The 25,829-nt window shown below is 34.4% G+C and overlaps 1 protein-coding gene across 1 annotated transcript in view; it reads right to left on the bottom strand.

The window, feature by feature from the left end:
• The window catches only part of GPATCH2 (G-patch domain containing 2), a 116,022-nt gene that overhangs the window by 27,562 nt on the left and 62,631 nt on the right, over positions 1–25,829 (bottom strand). Inside the window, exons 6-8 of the mRNA XM_084516202.1 lie at positions 10,633–10,697; positions 7,940–7,979; positions 4,809–4,879 (exon numbers count right to left, since the gene is read on the bottom strand). Coding sequence (XP_084372328.1) covers positions 4,809–4,879; positions 7,940–7,979; positions 10,633–10,697 — 176 coding nt within the window. The remainder of the gene's footprint in view (positions 1–4,808; positions 4,880–7,939; positions 7,980–10,632; positions 10,698–25,829) is intronic.

The raw sequence follows: 25,829 nt of genomic DNA on the forward strand, positions 1-25,829 counted from the left end.
GACATCATCTTTTACAAGACACATAATTAAACTGGATTGAGAACACCTAAGAAAAGGAGTGAAGCAGTTGCAGAAAACCTGGGGAAGTCATAATTAACATTCTGTTTAACTGACACTTACCACTATTTAGTAGCATCTCCTTTACATAACACTTCTTGAACTACTTCAGTCTTCTTTCCAGAAGGTCTCTCACGCTACAAAGACCTATATTTCAGCCTGGGCTATCTACTAAGGCAAGAGCAGGCTTCAAGGAATTCTTGCCATCTCAAAACAGAACCACAACAGGTTACCTTTGGAAGAATGGCTCACCATCCTCCATGTGTATTATAGAAATTGCTCAGTAGGTGCTTCTATTGAGTTTTAAATAAGAATTAAGGTTCCACCTCACGTTATGGTCTACTTTTCAGCCACAAGAAGTAGTTCATCCTAAGTTGCCGCTACATTGATAGAACAGTTAGCACAGCATCAACTACCTAGTTTAAACTTAACTAGTATAATTCTACACCACCACGAAATCACTTTTGTGAGTATGACTTAGCCTACTTTCAAGCCAGGACTGAGCTACGTAAGAATTACAAATAGCTTTTTGCCTTTTAAAGATCACTGAGGGAATTTTTGAGTGTGGAAAGCCAACATGGAATTATCAATGTATGACCAAAAAACTGGCAAACAGCAGAAGTTTGGGTAGTATTTTCTTTTCATTCTTTCTCCACTCGTGTGTGTCATAAACTTTACTTACAGTACAATAAGAAAAAAAAAGGTAGATAAAATAATTAGCGATACTTAACAGGAACACACTGCAAAAAGAAATACGGAACAAGACCATTATGTACTGTAAAGGAAATAATTGTACAAATGTATTGGTTTAACTTACTCAGTAGTCTGCTGTTTTCCCAACCTGAAATGTTTCTAGATTATAGCAAAAAATAACTAGTTATGGCATTGACTGTATAACCAAAGGCAAAGTAGTAAGTTGCTTAAGTACTCTGGTTAGTCTGTCAAGCAAGAATAAAACTACTTCCTACCTTTATAGGGATATTGTGAAGACAATACTTAAAAAATTAAGAGGCACACAGACCTCTGTGTGACAGAGGTCTTCTAAGTACTTAGCAGGATAATCACATGTTCAATATAACGATGCTATAGCAGCTTAGCAAAATATGGTTCAACTCTGTCTCCACAGCTGACCAAATGCATGTTCTTAGCCCTGGGGAATCTTCCTTTAGGTAGAACTCATTTTTATAAAATGTTACAAAGGTGACTTAAGAAAATGTGTTTCTCCTCATGATGGAAGCATGCAAACAATGAGCACATGATCAGCTATGGCAGTTCAGCTGCCAAGCAACAACTTGTTAACTCACCATAACTCAATCATGTTCAATTGTTTGCCCACAGCCTCGGGCTACAGACAGACATTTGGTCTGCTAACAACTGCGCCAGATGAAGACATTACTATCCCAAGCTATTTGTTATCACACATCTGCTGGAGATTATCATCTCCACAGCTCTGCCGGAGGAAGAAATCATGTGAGCATTCCCTAATATGGTTTGTACAAAACCAGCCAATTTAATTTAAATAGGTGAGTTGAGCTTACCAGGCTGGTTTTGCCCAAAGCACATTAAAAAATGCAGACAAAAAAACTTCTTTACTGGCAAAAGAGCAAAGGACGAAAACAAGCAGAATTAAGAGAATTAGCACCTTCAAGCAGTGCAGCAGGCTATAGGAGGGGACTGCTTCTGTCCTAATGCAAAGAGATAATTTAAACAGAGAACTTTTTCAAGGTTTTGTAGAAGGAAAAAAAAGCTTTAAACCAGTAATATGTAGCACTGTGTATACAATTTAATTCATCAATGGCAAAAGCACTTGTAGATTAAAACTCATCTGTAAAGGTATCATAAATAGATATGTATTTTATAATGTGTCAAATACAGAAGATCACATGTTGAATTGTATCAGCATCATATAATCTAACCAGGTTCTAAGTTTTGGGTGCAGGACTGTCCCTCCTTAACATTTTGTTCATCCGTAGCCTTAGCAGCAGTTCTCAACAATCAAATTATCCTTCCAGTAATAAATCTTGGTATTAATTTGCATAGGATTGGCTCATAATTATTAATCTTCACAGAAGAAACCTAACAAGCAACCCTGTATGGTAAACCTTACTCAGAAAGTATTCAGCGATATTCCATTATAGAGAGGCAGCTGCAGACTTCTGCAGTGTTTAGAGCTCCACACCTTTCTGATGTATTTACAGAATAAATTATTCCACAAGTCACGGATCTAACGTAACGCAGGTATTTACATATTGTCTACATGCTGAGACAAGAACTGTGTTCACTCATCCAAAAGGGGTAAAAAAAAAAAAAAAAAAAAATTGAGGCAAGCATAAAAACACACATCTTATATACATATGAAAAAAAAAGAGATGATGTCTTTCAGAACAGGAAAAGAAAAGATACAGTCCCATCAGTAGAAATACAGTTATGTGACAAATATTTAAATAAATAGCCAGAGAAATTCAGTCCTGCAGTAGGAGAATCAGATTAAACTGTATTCTGGGTAAGTATAATCATTCCATAGAATTTCCAATTCTTATCCCACTGCTGTTATCCTATCACCACATTTACCAACAGAAAAGCAAGACATATAAGGTCACAGCCACTACTACTTCTCTGCCTCTTTTTAAAGAGGTTACTCATCTCAGTGCAACTACTGTAATAGTTTAAAACATCAACTAATCTAGAGTCAATTTTAGAATGCTTCAGACTTTCAGGTGCGAGTAAACACTTGCATTCAGCAAAAGATTTAACTGCATATGAATACAGAACAATGCAATTGTGAAAGATTTGCGGCAAGGTTATTTAATTCGGAAGGAAGCGAAAATTTGCTGTAGTGTGACCTTGTGACACTTGATTGGTATCATCGTAGTTCAGTGGTTTTCAAAGTATTTGGACACAGGCAAATTCTAAATGACAGATTTCCATTTTAAGATTCTGTACACAACAATGGAAATGCTTACTTGCAACTGAGTTGGAGCTCACCATTTTATTAACTGTGAACAATATTTGCTATTAAAATAGTAACTTCTGTTAGGTACTTCATTATGCAAAAATATTTTCTTTCTCTGTCTACACTGGTGAAACTAAGATTAACCCTTATGGTACAAGTGACACCTTAAAATTAATTTTTAACACAAGCGACCTTGAACATTAACCACAGATAAATCTTACATATGTCACAATGTTATGAATTTAATTTATAAGTAAAGAAATACCAGAGAAACTGTCTTGAATTGAGTGGTGATAAGTACTATGAACACATGAGGATATAAGGTATGTATTTGTCACGTAATGATCCGATACATCTGAAACTCAATCTCTATTTTGGTCAGAACGGCTTTTGATAAAAAGTGAAATATTAGGTTAACGAACATCTAAACTGTAGGAAGAAGGTAGTCACTAGAAATGTTATTGGCCTGACAGAAAGTACAGTTGCACATGATGCAAATTAAATTAAATTCTTATTTTCAGTAGTTGAACTGTTGAAAGTGTGTTAAAATTTGTTCAATATACATCTTATAAATAATTACTTGATATTCAAAGACAGCAGTCAGACTATAAAAAATATCATTGCCATAAAAACCTGAGAACTAGTCTTTAAAGTCATTCCCAAGAACTGACAAAGTTTCCATGGTACACAGAGAAAATGATGGTTTTCTGTAAAAACACAAATAATTGTTGTGAAATAACCTGATGCAAAACTTTTTTTTTTTTTTCCTTAAGAGACATAGCATCTGTTTCTGAAAATGAATGACCAGCACTTGCAAAAACAATACTTTAAAGTGTGTAACCAGAACTTTTATACAATGAAATAGATTCATACTTATTGAGCATATTTTTGAGGGAACCATGGAATCAACTTTCCAGCTATTCATCAAAACAATTATTTAATCATATGAAAAACTAATTTCACTATAACCACATATACACTAAAAGGCAAATGCTTGAAAGACAAGTTCATAGTCTCACTCAAAACCATAGTATTTTATTATAAAAAAAAATCTGTTATAGTTTTTCAAAACAAGCCATTTGGTATCACGACATCAGGTTTACACAACAACATAAAAATTGTGTAAGGTACTATGTGTGGCAAGGGGAACATTTTCATAATTTCTCATTTTTTGAAAATACTAGAGTTAAAATAGCATTTGGCAGAATAAATTCAGCAGATAACATACAAAAAAACAACAAAAAACAAAAACATCTAAGAACAGACTCCTAGACTACTGCCTACCAGTTCAGTGTTTAACTCCTTTGTTTTTTTTAACGGGAAGAAGCAAGCTGGAAGATAGACTAGATTTGTTTCAATAAGTCTTCACAATGAGATTTTTGTTGTCAAAACATGATATAAGAACAATTCAAGTGTTACAGTATTTGACTTATCTTCTTGATATCAAAAGCATGCATGCATAATGGTAATTTCATACATTTTCAACACTTAACTTACATGCCAGAAGCACAAAATTCGTTTTGGTATCCATTTAATTCTGATGTTTACTAAAGAGATTGAGTTTAACAAGTAAAACTGGATACAGATTCAAGTAAAATCTAATATATATTTATATATATATGTATGTAAGTAATACAAAGATTATGCTATATAACTGAGATTGTTTAAAGTAAATCACAAAAGCAGAAGAAAAATGAAGAATACCCCAAAAGAATGTCGTCATTTCTAATACAAAAATTTGAGAGTTAAATCAACAACTGCAAAAACAGTTTTAATGAGAGCTGCAACATTAACTTACCTGCTAGCTGTTTTTACAGAGCTGTTCTTCTTGTGTCCTCTGTCCGATCGGTTGTCTCGCAAGAGCTGAAGCTATTCAAAAAATGTTCAGAACAGTTTCACAAACAATGCCTCTATTTGCTTTTCAGAAACGTTACCCTGACAATGCCACTCTTTCCTGTCTTTTGAGTAATCTTTCAATAATAGTTTTACCCTAGACTCTAAAAGTGATAGAAACCTAATAAAATTTTACAGTAGTAACTAAGATTGCAAGATACATACACAAATATCTACCAATTACAAATTACTAAATACTTGAAAATGAAAACCATTAAGCACTCTAAAAGCAGATTAGAAGCCCATTCACAATGTCACATTTAACTTATGTGAAAAATTTTATAATTTTCACACTCAAATTTTCAAAATAAAAAGTGTTGGGGAACACCTACAAAATATTGAGGTTGGTGTTTGTATCTAAGCAATTATGAAACAGTTGTAAACTCTTCTAAGCCTCAGGAGCTTTTACAATTTGAAAGCTGCAGAAGCAACAGAAACACATTATTATAACTTCCCACGATAGTAATGAAACAGGGGTAATGAAGAAGTCACTCAATTATAGTACTGACTGAGCTTCTGGAACAATCTTTGATTTACTCCTTTTTAGATAAATAAATGAAGATTTTTCATTCAGAGTATCTCCAATATTCAGAAGTCTATTTCCAGCATCGTGACATTTGTCAAGATGGGTAAAGTGGCAGTAACAGCAAAAAAGGCAAAAAGTTGCAGCAGAGAAATCATATTAATCATATATTGAATAAAGCATAAAATAAAATATTGTTTCAAAACAGACTATGGATAAATGGATCTAATATCCAAGGAAACACAGTTAAAAGTTCATTAGAAATTAGGAAGTCACGAACTTTATGAGTTGGCCAACCATACTTGCTTGTTGTACAGGGAGTGCTCCTTGTCATTTCAGCTATTCAATTTTCAGATGCAGTAAACTAGTACACTCTTATTTTTAAAGGCAAAGGACATATAAAGACACTTTATTTTTATTTATTTTATACATTATTGCAAAATACTTTTTTCATTTTCTTAGAGTCAACAAATCAGGGCAATTGCAATTCTTATTTAAATGTAGCCACGTGTTTTACCAGTATGACTATCATACAGTGTATGTCTGTCTCATGATGAGGCTAAGGAGAACAGTTTTATTATTATCAGCACCCTCTGGTAAGTAAAGTGCAATTATGGCATGTAAAAATACAGATCACCTGCCAGATGTTAAGAACTTGTGTGCAAATGTAATAATTTTAATTTCAGAAATAAATTTAAAGAGGATGTATTAAACACTTATATACGGTATGGATCTTCACAACTTCAGTGAGAATTCTGTAGGCTCTCAAAATTGTCATAATTACATTGCAACATCATTCTCATTTCTTTTACTGATCTAAAAAAATTATGCACCAGTAGCACATGCATGATTTGATGACTTAAGATTTACTTCAGAATTCATGAATTCAGTCTAAGTTATGAATAGAGTGAACTTAAGACAATCTCTGAAACCACATCTCTTAGGTAGTACCAAATAAACTTGTAACATTTAAAACTAAAGCTACTATTAACTGAGAAAAGATGATACTCTATTAAGAAAGACAACCAGACAACCAGTATATTAGAAAACCCACTTAAAAACAAACAAACAAACAAAAAACACACTCAGACTCATTTTAATCTAGGAAATCTGATTACTTATAGCATTTCAGGAATAGGATAAAGACACCCCAAGATGAAGCATGCTCATATTTAAAATGCTATTTTTACTGCACTTCTTCTACCAGGAAGTATGTTCAAAAATGATGCCAGTTAAATGTGAATCACACAAAGCTGTCTGTTTAGACGTTAAATAAGTGTCAGTCAGCCTCCTGCAACATGTCAGAAGTTCTCAAGTTACAGCTAAACTGTATTGTGTTTTTTTTTTTTTTTTTCCACCCTGACAGTTCTGAGCAACTAAAATAACTTTCAGAGATTTAGTTTCACTGGAGTTTAAAAGAAGTGTGGGGCATGGAAAAGAGAACATGCTGATTAAACTCTGACTTAGCGGAGTTACAAGTGTTCATGATGGATCATTCCATGATGAACGTTTTAAAAGAGTTTATGCATCTTATTTCCTTTTGAAATTTCAAATTATTTAAATTTGTAAATGTACTACTGAATTGGCACAGATCTGATTGAATAAACTGTGTTATAACAAATTTTGCCAACTGAAAAATGTACCATGGAACCACAGTCTTTGGTGCATTCAGTAGATTTGGTGCATTGGTAGATTCAGTTACTTTTACTGGACATTTGATATTAACTATAAAAACAGATTTATTTTCACAGTTTTAAGTTCTTAGACAATATATTCTGGTTGGACCTTACAACCATCCATAAAGAAAGGTATTCCTCCACGTCTGAAAACAAGCTAAAGAATTAAGGTGTTACATTACTGATCAAATATAAAAATGCCTTCATATTCCTTTGAGCACATCCCTAGTCTTGTGCCTCTTAGGGACTACACTGCAGAGGCTCAGGAAGGAAACCTGTAGCTTTTCCTCACACAGTATCTGCATCATGACACCCTGCTTAGCTAGAAATTATGGAAATTTAACAGCTCCTTTTTGAGTGCTGTAGTCTTTTTAATCAATGAAATCTTAAAAAAAATGGAATTGAAGATCATCCTGTAGAAGCCTGCCCACTCTTGTCCCCCTTCTGTATTTCCTGATTTTGCAAGTCAAACATTTTGCTTTGCAGTGTTTTGAGAAACAGAATATTTAGAGATATTTCTATTAACAAAATAAATTAAAAACAAACACACAAACAAAAAAAAACAACCAACCAACCAAATGCAATAAGAGATTTTTCATTTAACCTGTCAAAACTCAAGGCAACAACTGCAATTAAGTTACTGATTCAAGATTTTTAATTACCTAAAGGTCTTTTTGAAATGCATCACTGTTAATAAATTTTCTTACAAGGAAATATGGAATTATACTTGTTTTGCTCATCATCTCTTAAAATATTAGCCTGCTGCCTCTGGATTACAGTTAGTTAAATTCCTTAATACATCTCAAGTAAACTGTTTTTGATCAAAGCGGTTCTTACCTGGCTATGTTCCTTCCTAGCCCCAGGGCTAAACCAATGGCTGTGGAAGAAAAAGAAAAGACAGGTTTAACAATATAACTAACAAAGCACATGCTGTCATATGACCAGTCTGTGCGTGCTTTTGGGTATTTTATTGTCTGCCAGGAAAATACAGCCTTTGGCTATGCTTTATTTTAATGGGATATTTTTATTGAACGCTCAAAGTCTGTTTCAGCTTTGAAAGAATGCACTACAAATGTCACTTTTGAGTAGCCACTAGCTTTATAGGTAATTATATTTTTTCAAAGAAGCTAAAATAATATATAAACTATAATATTTTTATATAGTATAATGCACATGCTATACATAAAACTAATCCTGTCTTTAATCCTGGTGTTGCTTTTTAATGATTATAGCTGGAAAGATTTTTATATACTGTGGACTATCTGGTAATCGTTGCATTACTTTACTGACTCAGGTCTGAGTCTGAATCTAAAGTGACATTCAAAGTCAGTAGATTCAGTGGATTTACATATAATTGCACAATTTTAGCTATTAGCAACCTTATCTCACAGAGATGAAAATTTGGACCAAGGGGTTGATATGGAGGGACAAGAATTCACAACATGACTTTTTGACTTTTTCTTCAACAGAAGTAAAAGAATATTAATATTGGTTCGCATACAGACTTTGATCTCAAGAGCTGAATTAACATCTGTATATAGCTGTAGCAAGCATTATACAAACTCATGGGCAAATCTTGACACTTGCAAAATAAAGAGGAGAAGGAAAAAAATCAAAGAAAGGGGATCTGAAATTATATATAGTACCTATACATTACTCCTGTAAGTAAGCAATGGGTTTTGGGTAAAGGATAAAATAATTCCATCAATTATAATAATACACAAAAAGACCATCACATTATCAGCAATTATGATTGTATGGCTCCTCTAAAAGTGTAAACAAAGTTCATAAGCTTAACCTGGGTCACACTTTTTCATGAGTTGTTAAATTGAATACTCCTTTTTTTTTCTCCCCACAACATGGTAGAGAAGCTACCTAATGACACTAAAATGTTTAGTTTAACAAGTAAACTTTGAGAAGAAGCAAAGTTCATGGAATTGCCTGATCTAAATTACTGAACTTTTTTTTTTTTAATCACAAATCTGAAAGTTCTTAGCTGATCATCAGTCCACCCTCTCAATCTTGTATTGTGAGTACATAACCATATGAGACCAGTTGTGACTGAAACCTACATATTGCTAAAACCTTTTCATACTTTTAAGATGATTAAAGCAAATAAGTGTGAAATGAAATCAGAATGACAATATTAAAGTTGAAAGTATACTTTGAGATAAAAATTAGTAAGCATTAATATGCTAGATATGAAACACGTTCATCAACTGCACTGAATAGTTCAACTGTTATTGTAAAATAAAAACTGAAAAAAAAACAGAGATTTCATGCACACACAACTTTGAGTGGATGAAATGAAATAAAAAAAAGTAGCATACCTTAGTGACCCCCCAAAAAAAAGGTTATGCACATCCAGAAAATATCTTAAGAAAGCTAATGAAGCAAAGAATTATAATGGGTTACATCTAAAATCCTTGTAGCTGATTGTCAAAAGCAAATGTTCAAGGAGGAGCAGCAGACTAGAGTATGTGTAGAATCATCCTTCACAAACACTCTGCCAGTTTGTAGCTAATCAATGGATTACAGACTAAAAAATTAGTGCTACTTATTTCTATTGAAACTGCTGTGCTGTATTTTTTTGTTTCGCATTTAGACATTAAATAAACCTTGATAAAGAGTAATAACCCTCGTAATGAGGGATGAATCTTTATGTCACACATCTTTATAATTTTGGCTATTCACTTAAATTACTGTTATTTATTTGTTTTAATAAAATGAACAAAAAGTGAAAACTATAAAATATTAGTTGAATTCCTTTACGGTAGAAATAACTTAAGGAATCAAAACCTCTTCAGTCAACATGCACGTTAGCAAGTTATGTGGTCTGTGTATCCCAAAATACATTATTTCCTAATCATCTGTGCCCGTGCTTTAGGTGTATGATCTGGAAAATATTGGAAATATGGAGAACTTGCATCTTCTTACCACAATTATACAAAAGAGATTACCAAGAAATAATTCTTCTAATGTTGTCAGCTAGTCAGTGTAACAGTTCACATTGATTGCACACGGGAGTGCCTAAATAAACTGAATGACATTTCCTATTTACATATTTCTGAATAACTAGTATCTTCTTGCGGAATTCATGATAACCTTCTTCCTCAAACGATATACCACCTTTAAGATTCAAGAATGCGAGGCTTTTTTATTTTCATTTGTTCAAGTTCGGCATTTCTGAAATCCTTTAATTTGGAGAAAAATAAAAGTCTTTTTAAACAACCCATTACATTTGATATCTAACTTATTTCAGAGCACTGAAGGGTGCTGCTTTTTAGAAAAGCATACAGTGAGCAGGTTAATAAAAACACATTTACAAAGCACTGCACTTCATGTTTCATTAAGAAATATAAAATGAATTACAAAGGATTATAAATATTATTAAATAAAGACCATTATGAACTGAGCTGAGGATCCCTTATCACATTTGTACAGTTGTAGAATGTTGCTTTGGGAAAGTGGTACCACTGTAAATGCAAACAGTAATAAAAAGAGTGTTAAGTCTCATCACCAGTACTCACTCATGGTGAAGAGAATCCTGGGACAAGTGAACTGTTTTCCTGCTACCACCTGGTCCTGGAGTTATCTAAAAGAGAAAAATAGGCAAAAAAAAGTTGTCTTTGAATTACAGGGCAGCACATGAACATAGAGATTGTTTATTAAGGAATCACATTGCAAGTACTAAACACTGTATATCTAATGTACTGTCTATATTTTGCAAATGCAATTAGCAATACCTGCTTTTTCTTTTCTTTTTTTTTTTTTTTTCTTTTCTTTTCTTTTTTTTTTTTTTTTTTTAAGTAAAATCTGAGTCTTTAGGTCTTTTAAGTCTAATTCTGATCAGATGTCATCCATTCACAGATGTCTGGGGCCTAAGGTACTTTTCAAAACTCCCGATGCACTTACTCTCTGAAAAATGAAAGTTTCATGTTTTGAAAAATTATATTCAACATACTAATAAAACCACTCCCACACAGCCTTTGCATCCCCAACACTAAGATTTGAAACTCAAGTTAATATAGAATAAAAAGCAAAGATAAAATTATTTTTACCACACTATACTGCAGTCCTTGTCTAGTCCCCTATATACACTGAAACCAAAATAACATAATTTGTTCAATCTAAACATGATCTTAAGAATGCGTGACAACACTTGCAGACTTTTGCTGTAATGTGTAGATGATAATGTTCTGGTATTATTCAAGTAGACAAACAGCTTTATTTTTATAATCTGCTTAATAGAACTAATTTGTCTGCACATGCGGATAGGTAAAAGTAGGATTAGGGACCTCCTAATGAAACTCATGCTTGAAGAAATAGAGCAGAATTTCTGCTGGAAAGAATGCAGAAACCGATTTTCTGTTGCTTGGACATAGTTTTGTATGCAGGAGATGACCAGAGGTGGGAAAGAAGTCAGACGTTCCGCCAGTTTTGAAAGAAGGCCACAAAAATTCAACAATAATACGTTTATATGGCTCAGGCTTGCCAAAAGTACATAAGCAAAAGATTCACAGATAAAAACAGCCTACACTTTATTAAAAGAACAATGCGTTCAACTTTTAAAGAAAAAAAAAAACTATCTCTACTCATCTAATCTTCTGAAAAGCCAGGGCAGTTGGAGCTCCAAATCTGGAAAACTTTCAAAGAACACTTGCTAAAAAATTTAAAAGCTCCATGGCTTCAAAATAGTTGATTAAATTATGTTTCTTTGACCTAAAAATGCTGTCACAAGGGGCCAAATCAAGGAACTCTCAAGTACTGTCACTTTTCTAGCTGGTGGTGATTCAAAAGAAGCATATAAATCTTGCAGGCATATAAATCCCCAGTAGAGGAAATCAGGGACACTACATAATTTTGCTGTCTCAAGGATTCTCTTGAGCACAGAACACACATGGGGGGGGGCAGCACCTAGTGCTTTACCAGCGTTTGCAGTTTATTGTTTTACTAGGTGGACTGAGGCTGAACATATACATGTGGTAACAATGAATCAGTGACCAAAGTTTACGCAATGTTTACGTTATCATTCATCTAATAATTAGAGCAAGAAACATGATTTCACTAAGGCAGGCCTAAAAATATGATTAAGTTGTTTAATATGCAATTCCTAAATTTTAAGATTAATAACAAAACTGTTACTTTAACACCATAGGTAAACATGTAGCTCAGCTCTCAAGAGTTACATCCTGCATTAATCTCAAAATGAGGTTTTCATGCTATTCCAGTGGGTATCCCTGGAATATAGTAATCCATTTTCTACACTATGGCTATAAGAAAAGCCGACTGTGCCTATGTCATGCTTTGTTAGAGGTTCATGATCACATTATCTCATGGTGGACCTGACACTTTTATTCAGTTTACAGTATGTTCTGTGTACAGGCAACTTATTTCCTTTGCCAGGGCTGCTGACAACCTTTTCCACACTATATTAATCTTGTTTACAGACTTTATCTCGGTACAAATATCAGAAAACTGAACTTTTTATCTCAGGGAGAAAATAAACAACATGTTGACAGAAGCAAAAGCTATTTTCTGGACTAAAATTGGTTGTTTACCTGCAGCCATACTTATGGAAACAAGTTTAAGTTTCCAGCTTACTCAAAATACATAATCTGAAATTTAATAAGCATTGAAATTCCCAGAAAAAGCACTTGATAAATTGCCAGTTTAAAAATAATATATAAAACACAAATACATTTTTCCACTAATTTATATGAGAATATGAACCTGTTTGGAATACAGTGACAACTGATCACAGAGCACACTGTTCAGGTTTTTCTTATATACCCTAGAAAGCTTAAATTACCAAGCAGCCAAAGAATATTTATAAAATTAAGATCACAGTGCATAAATACAGATCTTTAGATAAAACAGAATGCTGATTATTCTAACGTTCACAATATGTAATGCAAATCAATTCATATTTGCAAAACTGTCCTCTAGGGTGGGAAAACAAAATTAAACAAAGAACTATCACTCATCTTGATCTGATAACTCACTATTAGAAAAATCTACTCTAAACTTCTGCTGAAGCTCCAAAGAACCGAGAACCATTTGCTCTGGAAAGAGGCGGCAGATTCAGGACACTAATGTCTAAACAAATACCTGCTCAACTGTACGTATTCTTCATTCATGTAGAAAAATTGCAGAGTTATCTGAAGCTGATTTAGAAGTCCCAGTGCACAAGAAGAAACCAGGAGTTAAAGTAATAGTTTTCCACTGAGTAACTAAGAATAAATACAGTTCAAGGTTTATAAAAGTGTTTTTTGTTTGTTTGTTTTGCAATTAAATTAATGTGTGCACGGGTCTGAGTGCATATGTGTGCATATGCAACAGGGAATCAGTTACTGTGATGGAAGACTGACCAATCTGCCCTGTTTTAAACTTCTTGGCAATGGTCAATTCTTACACAGTATTAAATGTCCTCATTTCACACATGGAACTGTTAGCTTTTAACACTCCCATGCTAAAGTAGCAGTGAGCACATAGTATTATAGCACTGATGCTACGTAGTTAGCACCAATAGCTATGGTACTTGGTGGCTCTTAGCCACAGGGGTCAAGTTGGTAAGTATTGAGCCATCTGACAAGAGGAGCTGGAGTTTAAATGAGCATGTCTTCCTCAAATTCTCATCAAATTCTCCTTGCTTATATTTGGTGATTTTATGCTACTGCTCCCTCAAAAAAAAAAAAAAAAAAAAAAAAAGTGTGGGAGGTAGTCTTCTCTTGTTAATACTAGGTACCTTGCTTTCTTTTGTCTTACTGGTCATCCTACTTTATTTTGGTGGGTGTTCTTTGTGCTCATCTTCTTCGGTTGTTGGCATCTTTTTGTTATTAGATTCCTCCTGTGTGCAAATATTCAGATGTTTCTTTATCCCTTTATGTGAATAATGATCACATAATTAAAAAATATGCTTATAAGTTGTGTCTGCCCATGCCATTATAGTGGTACAAAAGAGCTGCATACTGTTGTGACTTATACTGTTTTAGTACACCTACATGAAGGTTCAAGGCAAGCTAATAATAATTAAATCCTCTTTTGTAGGATTTATATAGGATCTACGCCCCTATCATAGCCAGAGTTTCATTGACTTGAAGGTATCTGCTTCTCTGCTTGGACAAACATAACAGCCATTGGCACTGACCTGAACTTCAACAAGTCACATTATTACATAGCTGGATGTAATCCTACTCATAATGGATCTTAGGTAGCTATAACCAATACAAAAAGTGGAAGTATTTCTGGTTCTTTATCCCAATTAAGAATAGCAGCTTTTCGAAAACTTATTAGATGTATCAAATGACTAGGAATGATGTCACAGAGGACAAGGAACAATACTGATCTTCAAAAGTACAAAAGAAATATCATACGACTTCACACAGCTCAACTGTACTGTAATCTGTAGATATGTACATATGTACATAATACTGCAATATGCTCAGCCACATAAAGCAGCAAAATAAAGTGTGCAAACGGGAGGTAGGGTGGACCTTTGAGCCTCCTCACTTCCCATGTTCCTCTTAGGCAAAGTTGCAAAGTCTTTCAAGCTACACATTGCACATGACATACTGTAACCTGCAGTTGGTATGACACGAAGAAATCTTAAGGTCATCCTTGGAACTCACTCTCTTTTGGCTCCAAGTCCTTTTTATTATTGCTTAAGTAACAAGGCCAGGCATTGGCTACAGGGTTTACAGCATCCCTGAAACACTGTCAGTCCAACTCTGAGCCAACGTACTCCTTCAGAGTGCTTTCCCAAGAATGCTCAGCCTAGGAAATTATGGCCCATATGGATGGACACAATAACATGGAAAAGTTTTAAGGAGTCTATAGCCTACTTCAGAAAGTTTTCAATATATAGCAAGCTTCAGAAGGGATATATGGAAGGATGGGGAGACTAAATGGATAAGGAAGGAAAAGAAGACTTCACTCAGCAGAAACAATATTATGTACAAGAGCTGCTGTTTTTAAGCACTAAGAATATGGAAGAAAAGATACAGAATAGACAATGCAACTGCTTTCACCTTTTTCAGTAAAGAACAAGATTACAGCAAAGCACAGAGGTCAGTCAGCCAAACTGTCCTTTCTTAGTCCAGTTTTATTCTCTCTAAACGTGGAATTGGTTATTTGCCATGTGCTGCTAAGTATTTTGAGAACTATGAAAAAATCATCTAATTTGAGATAGAATTGGCAGCAAGCTGCAGTTAAAAGCTGAAACTACTGAAGTTTTCCATTTTCAAAGTAGGCATTTTTGTCAAACAAGAATGTTGTTTACAGTTTTAAAGAACATTTCATTAAATCAGCAAGTGAGGCTAGAAGGAAAGTTTATTTTGCCAATAATAAAATATACATTTATGTATAAAACTCTTTTCAAACAATGGAACTGGTTGCCTGGAGAGGGTGTGGAGCCTACGCTCCTGGGAGTTTTCAAGACCAGCTTGGAAAAAGCCCTGGGCAACCTGGTCTGCCTCATAGTTGACACTGCTTTGAGCAGGAGGATGGAGTAAAACGACCTTCAGAAGTCCCTTCCAACCTGAAATATACTATGATATTAAAGGGTGGATTTTTATGTATCTGTGTATGAGCTTATTAAAAAAAAAAAGTACATACATAGTGGGGTATGACTTCCTTTGAAAACAAAGGTCATCAGGTAGCAGAACACTGTGTTATGTGTCTCACCTAAGCTTCAGTTTATGCCATAATAGTTGAAGTCTAGTGAAGCTCTTGCTATGCCCACATACTCTTCAGCAAGAGCAGTAAAATTTCAGCAAAATATCTCTGACCATTAGTTACACAGGTAAGACAATCACTCTTCTGTATAAAACAACTGGTCCTTTCCCTCCTCCCCTATAAATTAACAGCTATGATCAACTCCAGACTAACATATGTAAAACAAAAACAACTCTTTTTTTTTTTTTTAAATTAAGCAAATCTTTTAATTCTAGAAGATAGTTCACATATTTACAGTATCTTTCTCTAAAAACACTATTTTGATGAACACAATTTGAAAAGTTCAATAATAAATCCAATTTTCTAAGGCAGGAATTTCTGCAAAATAAGTTGTTGTCCAGAAACAAAACACAATTAAAATAAAATCCTAACACTAGGATTTTGCAGTAGAAACTACAGCATCACAATGGCACTTCTATAATTCACAGATCTGTAATTGCCAATTTACAGGAAATTAAATCAAACGATATGAAGGGAAGAAATAGAGAAAATCTATTTTCTGTGTTTTATTGCCCTGGTTAGGAACAATTTCTTATTATTTTCAGCATCAATTTATTATCACTCATTTTATGCCCTTCTTCACTAGAAGCACAGGAAATTGGCTATAATAAACAAAGCTTCGGATTTAAAATACAGCTTTTAAAAAACACAGATGCAAATCCTTTGACTTGGAGCAACAGCCTGAACTAAAAGAATAAAAACAGCTTTCACAGCATACGTTGTCGAAACACTGTCATAATCTTAGTTTGATGTTACCATTATGTTTTTATTCCCTCTAAAAGCACACTCTTGCTGAAGGGTCCACCTGACCATTCCAGAGAAGAATCACTTTAATGTACAGATTACCTGTAGGTGACGTTCCGTCAAACCCTATTCTATGAGGTCTTCATGAAGACACAGTCCACTAGCCGAATAGTTATTTCTATGCCAGTTCCTTGATACTCCAGTTATAATTCTTTAAAATTGGCCTCCAGCACAAAGTATTGTAAAAAAATAAATGGATCATTGCTATTATGCTTGCAAAAAATAAGCAAGTGATAGGAGACGAAAAACCTCAAGAAAAATAGGTCAAAAGACTTGGACTTTAACCCTAGAGCTAACACATATCTCCCTGTATGTGTTACTGTTTTCACAAAACAAACAGAAAATCCTACACACACTAGGTAAAATGAGAATCAATAAGTTTCTAAGAGTCAAGGAATATGTCCAAGTTCTCCTATCTCTCCAGCAATTTCACAGTTAGAATTTTCTCTACATTTCTTTTTACATAACTATTCAAAATACCTGTCTTTTAAAATTTTATTTGCAATTGAGTCACTGACAGATGGAAAAGAGACTGTATCTGAGATTAAAATAAAAGTCTGCTACTGAACACAGTTCCTTCAAAGTAAGATGGAAAATTTAAATCAGGTATAAAAGCAAAACAGGGAATTTCTTTGTAAATCTACACTATTACATAGCTTTTATACAAAACCTACACTTGAAATTAACTTATTATAAAATTAAAACAAGAGTCTTTTGGAAAGTCAGTGGCTTGGGTGTGAAGTTTTTGTTTTAGTTAAAATGCTAACAGTAGTGGAAAACATCACAGACCATGTTTTGTCCTAAATCTTTGCCAAAGAGATGTGCTATTCTATGCTTTAGAATAGGAAACAGAATAAGCTTGATGATGACTCAATGATATACATTACTGCTTTAGATATAGTAACACTGGAGGAGCTATTACAGAATTATAGAACACCCCCAGTTGGAAGGGACCCACAAGGATCACTGAGTCCAACTCCTGGCACCACACAGGCCTACCCAAAAATTCAGACCATATGACTAAAAGCACAGTCCAAATGCTTCTTAAACTGCAATAGGCATGGTGCTGGTATATAATGTAAAACAACTTATTTGGTCAGTGGAGAAATCATCAGGTGAAGTGAAAACTGCAAATGTCTATCTGAAAAAGGAGTCTTTAAAAGAGTTTCTTCTGAGATCCCTAATGCTCAATATGAAATGTGGTACCTTTGCTCCAATAGCAGCTCAGAGCACTGAAAAAAAAAAAAAGAAAAAAAAAAAAGGCTGACATTACTGGGGGTTAGTATGAAGAAAAAAATATACAATGGAAAAAAAACAACTCTTTATTAAACCAACTCCTGGTAAAGACACACCTATGAGCCTCAGGACTGCATAAACACAGCACATCACTATTTCCACTTTATATATTAGGAAAGGGAAAATCTTCAGGGTGGCTGTCTGAGTAGTATTAGATATGACAACAAAACAATCGCTAAAAATTTGTGACTTCATTACTCTAAACAGCTAATATTCAACAAATTATATTTAAATTAAACCAAATTTCTGTTAGTACAAAAAGCTACCAATAAAATGCTGAGGTACACATGCTGCATATGAAAACCCTTATTATATTTTAGCTGTCTTTGTAGATATAAAACTTATTCTAGGGTGAAATCTTAGACTCACTAAGGCAACAGGGTTTTGAATTCAGTAGCATGAGGACTTCATCCCTGTTATCTAAGAATGACATAAAATGCTGAAATGATGTTTTTATATATAAAAGTATTATTGGTACCTGAAGTTACCTATTCAGTGATATAGACAGGAGGAAAGAGCAGAGCACAGTGATTAGGATACTAGCCTTGACCCGGGAGGTACAGGTTCAATTCCTTTGTCTACTGCATGCTGGCTGTTTTGACCCTTGCTAAGTTTTATCTTTAGCTCAGTTCCTCATTTAGGAGAAACAACAAAAACATACAAACAAGACACACACACACACACCAACAAATTACAGTGTTTTTATCTTTACTTCATGAGAGTAATGTAATATAGCAACAGTAAAGATTGTACCAACAACAAAGGATATAAAAAAATGCATCAAAGCATTGGCTGTAAGACTTGAAGTATACTATTGGAAGTGTTTTTTATTCTTAACATGATAAGACTTATTACAGGAAACAGAAAATGTCAATATTAAATGCATTTACATATATGAGCAGAATTACTTATAAGCAGAACTGATTTCAGGTACAAGTCATATTATGACAGCTCATTGCAGTGCAAGCTTACTCACAGTGGATTAGACAACTGATGCACACAACAAAACCCCCATTTTCAAATCACCGTCCAGCTTCAGTAGCAAGCTATGAGTGGCCTCTACTGGCTGACCAAAAGCTACATAAGGCAATAAGCTTTTGCTATGAGTTAAAACCAGGGTAGCAAATCTGTGAAGAAATGCTAACAAAGAATTTGCTCATCAGTACCAGCTAATTCACCTACATCATGACTAAAAATAAAAGGCAAACACAATATAAGTCATTCGTAGATAGGCAGTGCGTGTGCGTGGGGGGGGGATTACATTCAGCCTTGGTGCTCCTAAGATTTGTCAAAATAGATACTGTAAATACAGGGATGCAATACGCGATTTTCCAAATATTGCCAAGGGAATTCAGCTGGATATACTGTGCTAGCTCTAAAGGTGGAAGCAAACGAAACTCAAGTAGTTTGTAATTTATTTTGCTTATATAACTTAAGACTGAACTACTTCAATTATGATATCAATGGTTTGATTTAGATGCAAAATTAGAAACCATGTTGTCATCTGAGAAGATAAGAAACCAGAGACGACATAACTACTCTTTTCAGAAATGAGCAATATATTTGACCTTTTCCTTATTTATAAAAATAAAATACACAATAACAGCAACAAAAAAACCCCACAAATTCGAAAGTACATCTATTGTCACAAAGGCGATCTAACATTTCCTGAAGGTACATAAATATACAGATTTTTTCATGAAAAAAGAAACATTAGATTTTCAAGTTAGTTTGTTGTTGGTGTTTTAATCAAAAAAAAAAAAAATTAATTGTGGTCAGCACAACTTCAATAGGGGAGAGTAAAAGCAGTACAAAGCAATGTTAAAAAATACTGCATAGATTATCATGCAATATCAGTATTCAAATGCAAAACTAATACGTAATTAGATTTAAAAGAAAAAAAAAGGAAAGCACCACCAGTAAGGAAGTAAGTTTTTTCCTTCACCTTTCTTTTCTACAGGAGTACGTACCTGATTTGCTATTTTCTCTCATTTTCATTGTAACTTATCAAGAGGGATTATTGTCAAACATAAGTGACTATTCACACCAAAAGGTGATTGCCTTCCTAAGTAGCAGTACTGTGCTCACACATGACACTGTATGACGTTTCCAACCTCCTGTTCTGAATTCAACCCCATTTCAGAATTCTAACCCATTTCAGAATTCAGTCCTATTATCTTGACTGCTCAAAATGGTTCACAGGGATATCTAGCTGACATATGAGATAACCCTCCATCTCACCAGACACCACTGGGATATGACATACTGACCCACAGTAAGCCCTGATGATTAGCCTGAAACATACACCATATAAATGGAGCTTCTAGTCAAATAATTTGTTTTAGTCTTTTCATTTTACTTGTACATTAAAACTCATTTTTAACATGCTGACATCAATTCCATTAATGTATATAGCAATGAACATATTTACACATGTTGATGTTAGATTTCTGCTATTATCGGAAAGTACATGAAATGCATTCTATGACTAGAATGCAAACTGCAAGTATTGCCTTTTTCATTTTCAAAAGGGAAAACAGATTTTAGTGAAATAAATTATAACTCAATGAAAAACAAACAGCCTACCTCGGGAATTGAACAGAATGTATCATTGCCTATATTGCAACGAAGCCCACAGTGTACCTTACAGGAAAAAGATCCGCAGCAGACACAAGTACTACCACACTTCTAGTGTCTGAGAAAGTGGTTAAGACAAGCAACCACAGAGGTGGATTGAACACGTCTGTAAGGATAATTCACTTTCCCTCTCATCTGCAAAAGGGTTTCCTATTTTAGCACCTACAATTCTGTACAGTCTAAAAGTACAGAACCAGTCAAGTTTAATTTGCAGGAAAACCTTGTTATCTTTTATTTTTCACATGTGGCAATCAATGAGCTATATTACCGACTGGATAACAAAAAACAAACTAAACAATTTTCAGGAGAGTGAGCCAACAGAAAGATTGGGTGTAAAAGAAAGTTGTTTGCAGTATATATAAGAATTTCCCACATGAAGAAGATAATTCATGTACCAGAAAAAAATGATTTATTTTTTGGTAAGAGTGGAATAAAATAGCTTTCAAAATTTATATGGTTTGATAAATAACAAACCTTATGATATTTACACATGTGAACATTCACCCTTTTGAACAGTTAAAGAATTAATGCCCACAAAACGGTTTGTGTTCATTTCAGGTGAAATTCCCTCCTGCGAGAACCATCTCTGCCATCTGAACTTTTAATGTATAACTGTAACCACCATCTCAATTGTAAATGCCAGCAGAGATGATCAGGAGAAGCAAGTAGAAGGCTCAGAAATCAACTTTTCATTGGACACTTTTAAGGTCAAGATAAATTCTAGCTTAAGATCTCTCTACTATTTTTCTCCCTAAGCAAAGTGATGTAGAAATAAAATATGTTTTAAAATATATCACAATGTATATATTTTTTCTTTGCAAGATGCTCTCAAGCTTTTCCATCATCTTGTCTTCAAATATCAAATGTAAATAATTCATGACTTCTATTATAGAAGAAATGGAAACAAGTAGGTTCTAGTGGGCAGGGGGAGGGGGAAGAATAAATCAAAAGTGGGAATTCCACTCATACATTTTAAAAGATACTGTCAAGCTTGTTAGGCTTAATAGTGTTCCCACATCAGGACATCAACGCTAAGATAAGGTAGTGTTGCACTTCAAAATTTCTAACATAATGCAGATACCAGAGATGTATTCTACCAAAACGCTATGAATGGATTGTGCGAAGTCACCACTAACTTCGATTTGGAGACTAAATGTATTTACCTTACTATCCTTGTCAGTAAGAGTGCTTCAAGGTTCTCTTTGTATGATATCAAGCCCTATATAATGGGAAACCACATTAGACTCTTAAGAAATCCTATAGATCTTTACAGTAATTTAAACTTGTTATGTTTCAAAACAATAGCTATGCCAAAAAGCTAATTCATAAAGGAAGGCAAAGCCTGTCTTCTAGGAAAAGAATGATGGTTGCATCTGCTTTCCACTCCTCTAGAAAGATTACATATCACTACTATGTTTTTTTTTGGTGTTTTCTGATTATTGAGATGAATATAAAATCCTATGGCTTTCATGGCACATATTTCCTTGGTAGTTTTACTGTGTTTTGTTAGAACAGTGGATGTTTGAACCCCTTTGCTTTGTTTGAAGCTCAAAGACACACTGATTAATCTTCTGTCCCATTCCCAAGATGACTGAGTAAATAACATAACTAACATGCTCAGTGCAATGTTTATCATTTAAGTTGGTTGTGGTAGTATCCTGGGCACAGACTGCAAAGTGAGTTAAGTTTGCATTTCATTTGCTTACAATTCATATCTGTGACATTTGCTTATTAAATGCAAGTTTCAGGACTAGCACTGTTGTACATATCATAACTTCAGGCAGGGCTGAGTTGTGCAAGGGGCCATAAGACAGGCTTCCTGATAGTATCAGTAACTAGTTACCTCTAGACGAGAAAAATACCAAACTCTTTTGAATCTTCATTAACTGATTTACTCTCTCGTTACCCAGTGAGACTATTCCTACATTAAGGCAACACAGTTTCACATTTTTCTCTGAAAAAGGCAAAAACTGGAGTCATTGGTTCATACTCTAGATACAGGACTTCGCTCCGGTCATGTTCCTCACACATACAGGAAAGAAAAAGCAATGAACTTCTTCCTAGATCAGGTCAGAAGTGAGAAATATCTTAAAAGCAGATGTTACAAAAAAAGACTTATAGGCTATACTGTACCATCCTAGAGCTATTTGGGGTCAAGCAAGGCAAGGGTATGATGTGTAGTAGTAAATATCAGTGCAAGAGATGAAACTGCAGACTAGGGGTACACTGAATATTTATGCAGAAAGAATAACAAAAACAAAAACAGAGCAATGAGGATAAAATAGTGTCAAAATGAACAGAGGGGTATTGGCAACTCTTGCATTTTTCTGAAGTTTTTTTTTTTATAGTTTGTGGTTTTAGTAGTTCAATAATTTATTCAGACTCAAACTTTGGGCACTATTATCTCTAATTTTTTCTTAAATATGTTTTCATATCAAATAATAAAAAAAACTTGGCTATCAGTTTTGAAACTTTTCTCCAAGAAACTAGTTGAACATAAATTCTAATTATGATCCAAGGTATTTAAGTAACAAAACAAAATATATTTTGAGCTTGTTTTTGTATTTTTTAAATCATACCTATGTAGTGACCTTTATCGGGAAAAGTAAATGCCATCAAAGATTTGGGAACAATTTCAAGTTCTTCCTGCATGTAACTGTGTCAAGGAAAGTAATCAACTGAACAGAGAAAACTCACATACAATTTTGGGAAGCTATCAAAGCAGTTCACATTCAAAAAGAATATTCAGCTTACTATTGAACCTGAGGTCATCTCTCCAATATTGGGTTAAGTGTTACCTACTTTGGAAATGCCCGTCCCTTGGGAAGAGTCAAAAAACAGCACTAGTTGCACAGATCAAAACAACTCCTCAGAAAGCAAAGAGCATGATTTAACGCTTAATCTTCAGAAAAGTCGTCCCAGCTCTAAAGTTAAGTGATGCAGACCTATTCCAGTTTTAACTAGATCGTCCTTATTTTTAACTAAACTAGGTTCAAACAATATCCAGTGTCCTGAACCTTGAATATTTCATATTCAAGGTCCCTGCTATAGGCAAGGATGCCACCCACTAGATCAGGTTGCCCAGGGCCTCACCCAACCTGATGTTGAACACCTCCAGTGATGGGGCAATCCACAACCTCTCTGGGCAAATATGTATTATTAAAAAAAAATGCATTATTATTTTCAAAAGGCATCAATAAAAATATTTACCTCAACTCCTTCCATAGCTAAATACTATACCTGAATCTCTGATACCAGGTAAATGAAGTGGGTGAATTCCTATTCCCATGAAATCTTTTCAGAAATATCTTTGGCATCAGTCCATTACAGGAATTCATTTTCAATTTTTGATTTCACTTGCAGACCTGTGAGATCAGCTGTGGAGCTTCACCCCTAATCAAAGTCCTGCTTACTCCTATCACCAGTGGAAGGAACTATAGAGTGGAAAGATTTTGGGGAATGAACTGCAGTTCTCAAAGTTAAAGCCTATTTTTGCTCCAGAAGTTTCCATATTGAGCTACTTCAAGTTAGATTTTGTGGCTACAATTGGTAACGATATATTTTCCATTTGTACTTTAGCTTAAAGTTTCTGAAGTTACTTTCTATAACATTGCACGATCCACCATCTATATAACATCCTTTTATCCTGATATATGATTCCTCTTTCCTGTTGTGAGAATTCTGCATATTCCTTGAATTCTTTGAATTGACTCCAATTTTCTTTAGATAAGATCTTAGTTTACCACGTGCAAATGTAAAATAAGCATACAACACAATTTGGTGCTCTGGATTGATTCAAGAATAAAGTAACATCCTATTTTGCTAAACTTAAATATTTATTTCTACAAAATTGAACATTCCAGGCTCTTCTCTTCAACATCCAACTGGACACAGCCCTGTGCTCCCTGCTTGAGCAGAGGCTGGATCACCTGGCCTCCAGAAGTCCCTTCCAACCTCACCTGGTCAAAACCAAAACAGAACAAAAAAGCTCTACCATTCAAAAAGAAAACCAAAACAAAACAACAGCAGCTAAGGAGAATACTACCTTCAGAAATTTCAGTGTCTGTTCTCCTACTCAGAGTCAATGAATGTCTTCATGTCAACAACAACAATAATAGACAAATTCCAGCATTTCATTGTCTCTGCATGAAAAATATTTTCTTTCCAATGTGCTTTACGATTCTGATCCTAAAGCAGAACCTCATTAACGTTCCGAGCCTCAGTAAGGAAACAATGGATTTAGAGTTGGTGTTAATCTCCACCACCTACCAATCTAATACAATTCTGGAAAAGCAATTCCCGAAAGCTCCAGCAGTATAAATTTTCACAGTTCCTCAGGAGTCAGATTAAGTAAACGAGTAACATTTTTTTTTGAGCTAAAAATCTCATTCCTAATACAATGGAGTTATTTCAGGACGAGGGGGAATGGGCTAAAGTTGCGCCAGGGGAGTTTTAGGTTAGATGATAGGAAGAACTTCTTTACCGAAAGGGTTGTTGGACACTGGAACAGGCTGCCCAGGGAAATGGTGGAGTCACCATCCCTGGAAGTCTTTAAAAGATGTTTAGACGTAGAGTTTAGGGATATGGTTTAGTGGGGATTGTTAGTGTTAGGTAGAGGTTGGACTCGATGATCTTGAGGTCTCTTCCAACCTAGAAATTCTGTGATTCTGTGTGATTCTATTTCCTTCAAGTTTTGGAATACATTTTTTCACCCACCAGAAAGCTAAACCTACAGGCAGTGCTGTAGATAACAAAATGTATGGTAGACTAAAAAAAATTTTGTCTGAAGTTTACACTGAAAAGAACATGCTTATTTCATAACAGCGTGGAAAGAGCATCTTTAAATAGTAAATTACATCCCTGCCTAAGCCCACGAAACTGCAAATTCTGACACTTTAAGTTGCAGTTCTTTGACAAAGCCCCCACCTTTAGCATTACACAAGACGATGAACAATACTAGAAAGATGCTACACACTGCATATTACTTTCAGCTCTATAACTTCTGATTCCTCTTACCCTTATTTAGTTTTTTGAAGGAACTAGGCTTTCAGTTGGTATAAATATGCGCATCAGATGAGCCACATTTAATTGATAAAACTACAATCCTACTAGCTGAGTAGCCAGTTCTCCAATATTTATGTTTCTGGGACAGTAAACTTTGAATAGATTTGAAAGAAGAAAAAAGATCCAGAATACCACATCTTCCTCCATATTGTTATACTGTAACATTTATATTTAGCAGTGAGAGAAGACT

Source organism: Aythya ferina (assembly GCF_964211825.1).
Source record: "Aythya ferina genome assembly, chromosome: 3".
In the NCBI taxonomy this organism is placed as follows: domain Eukaryota; kingdom Metazoa; phylum Chordata; class Aves; order Anseriformes; family Anatidae; genus Aythya; species Aythya ferina.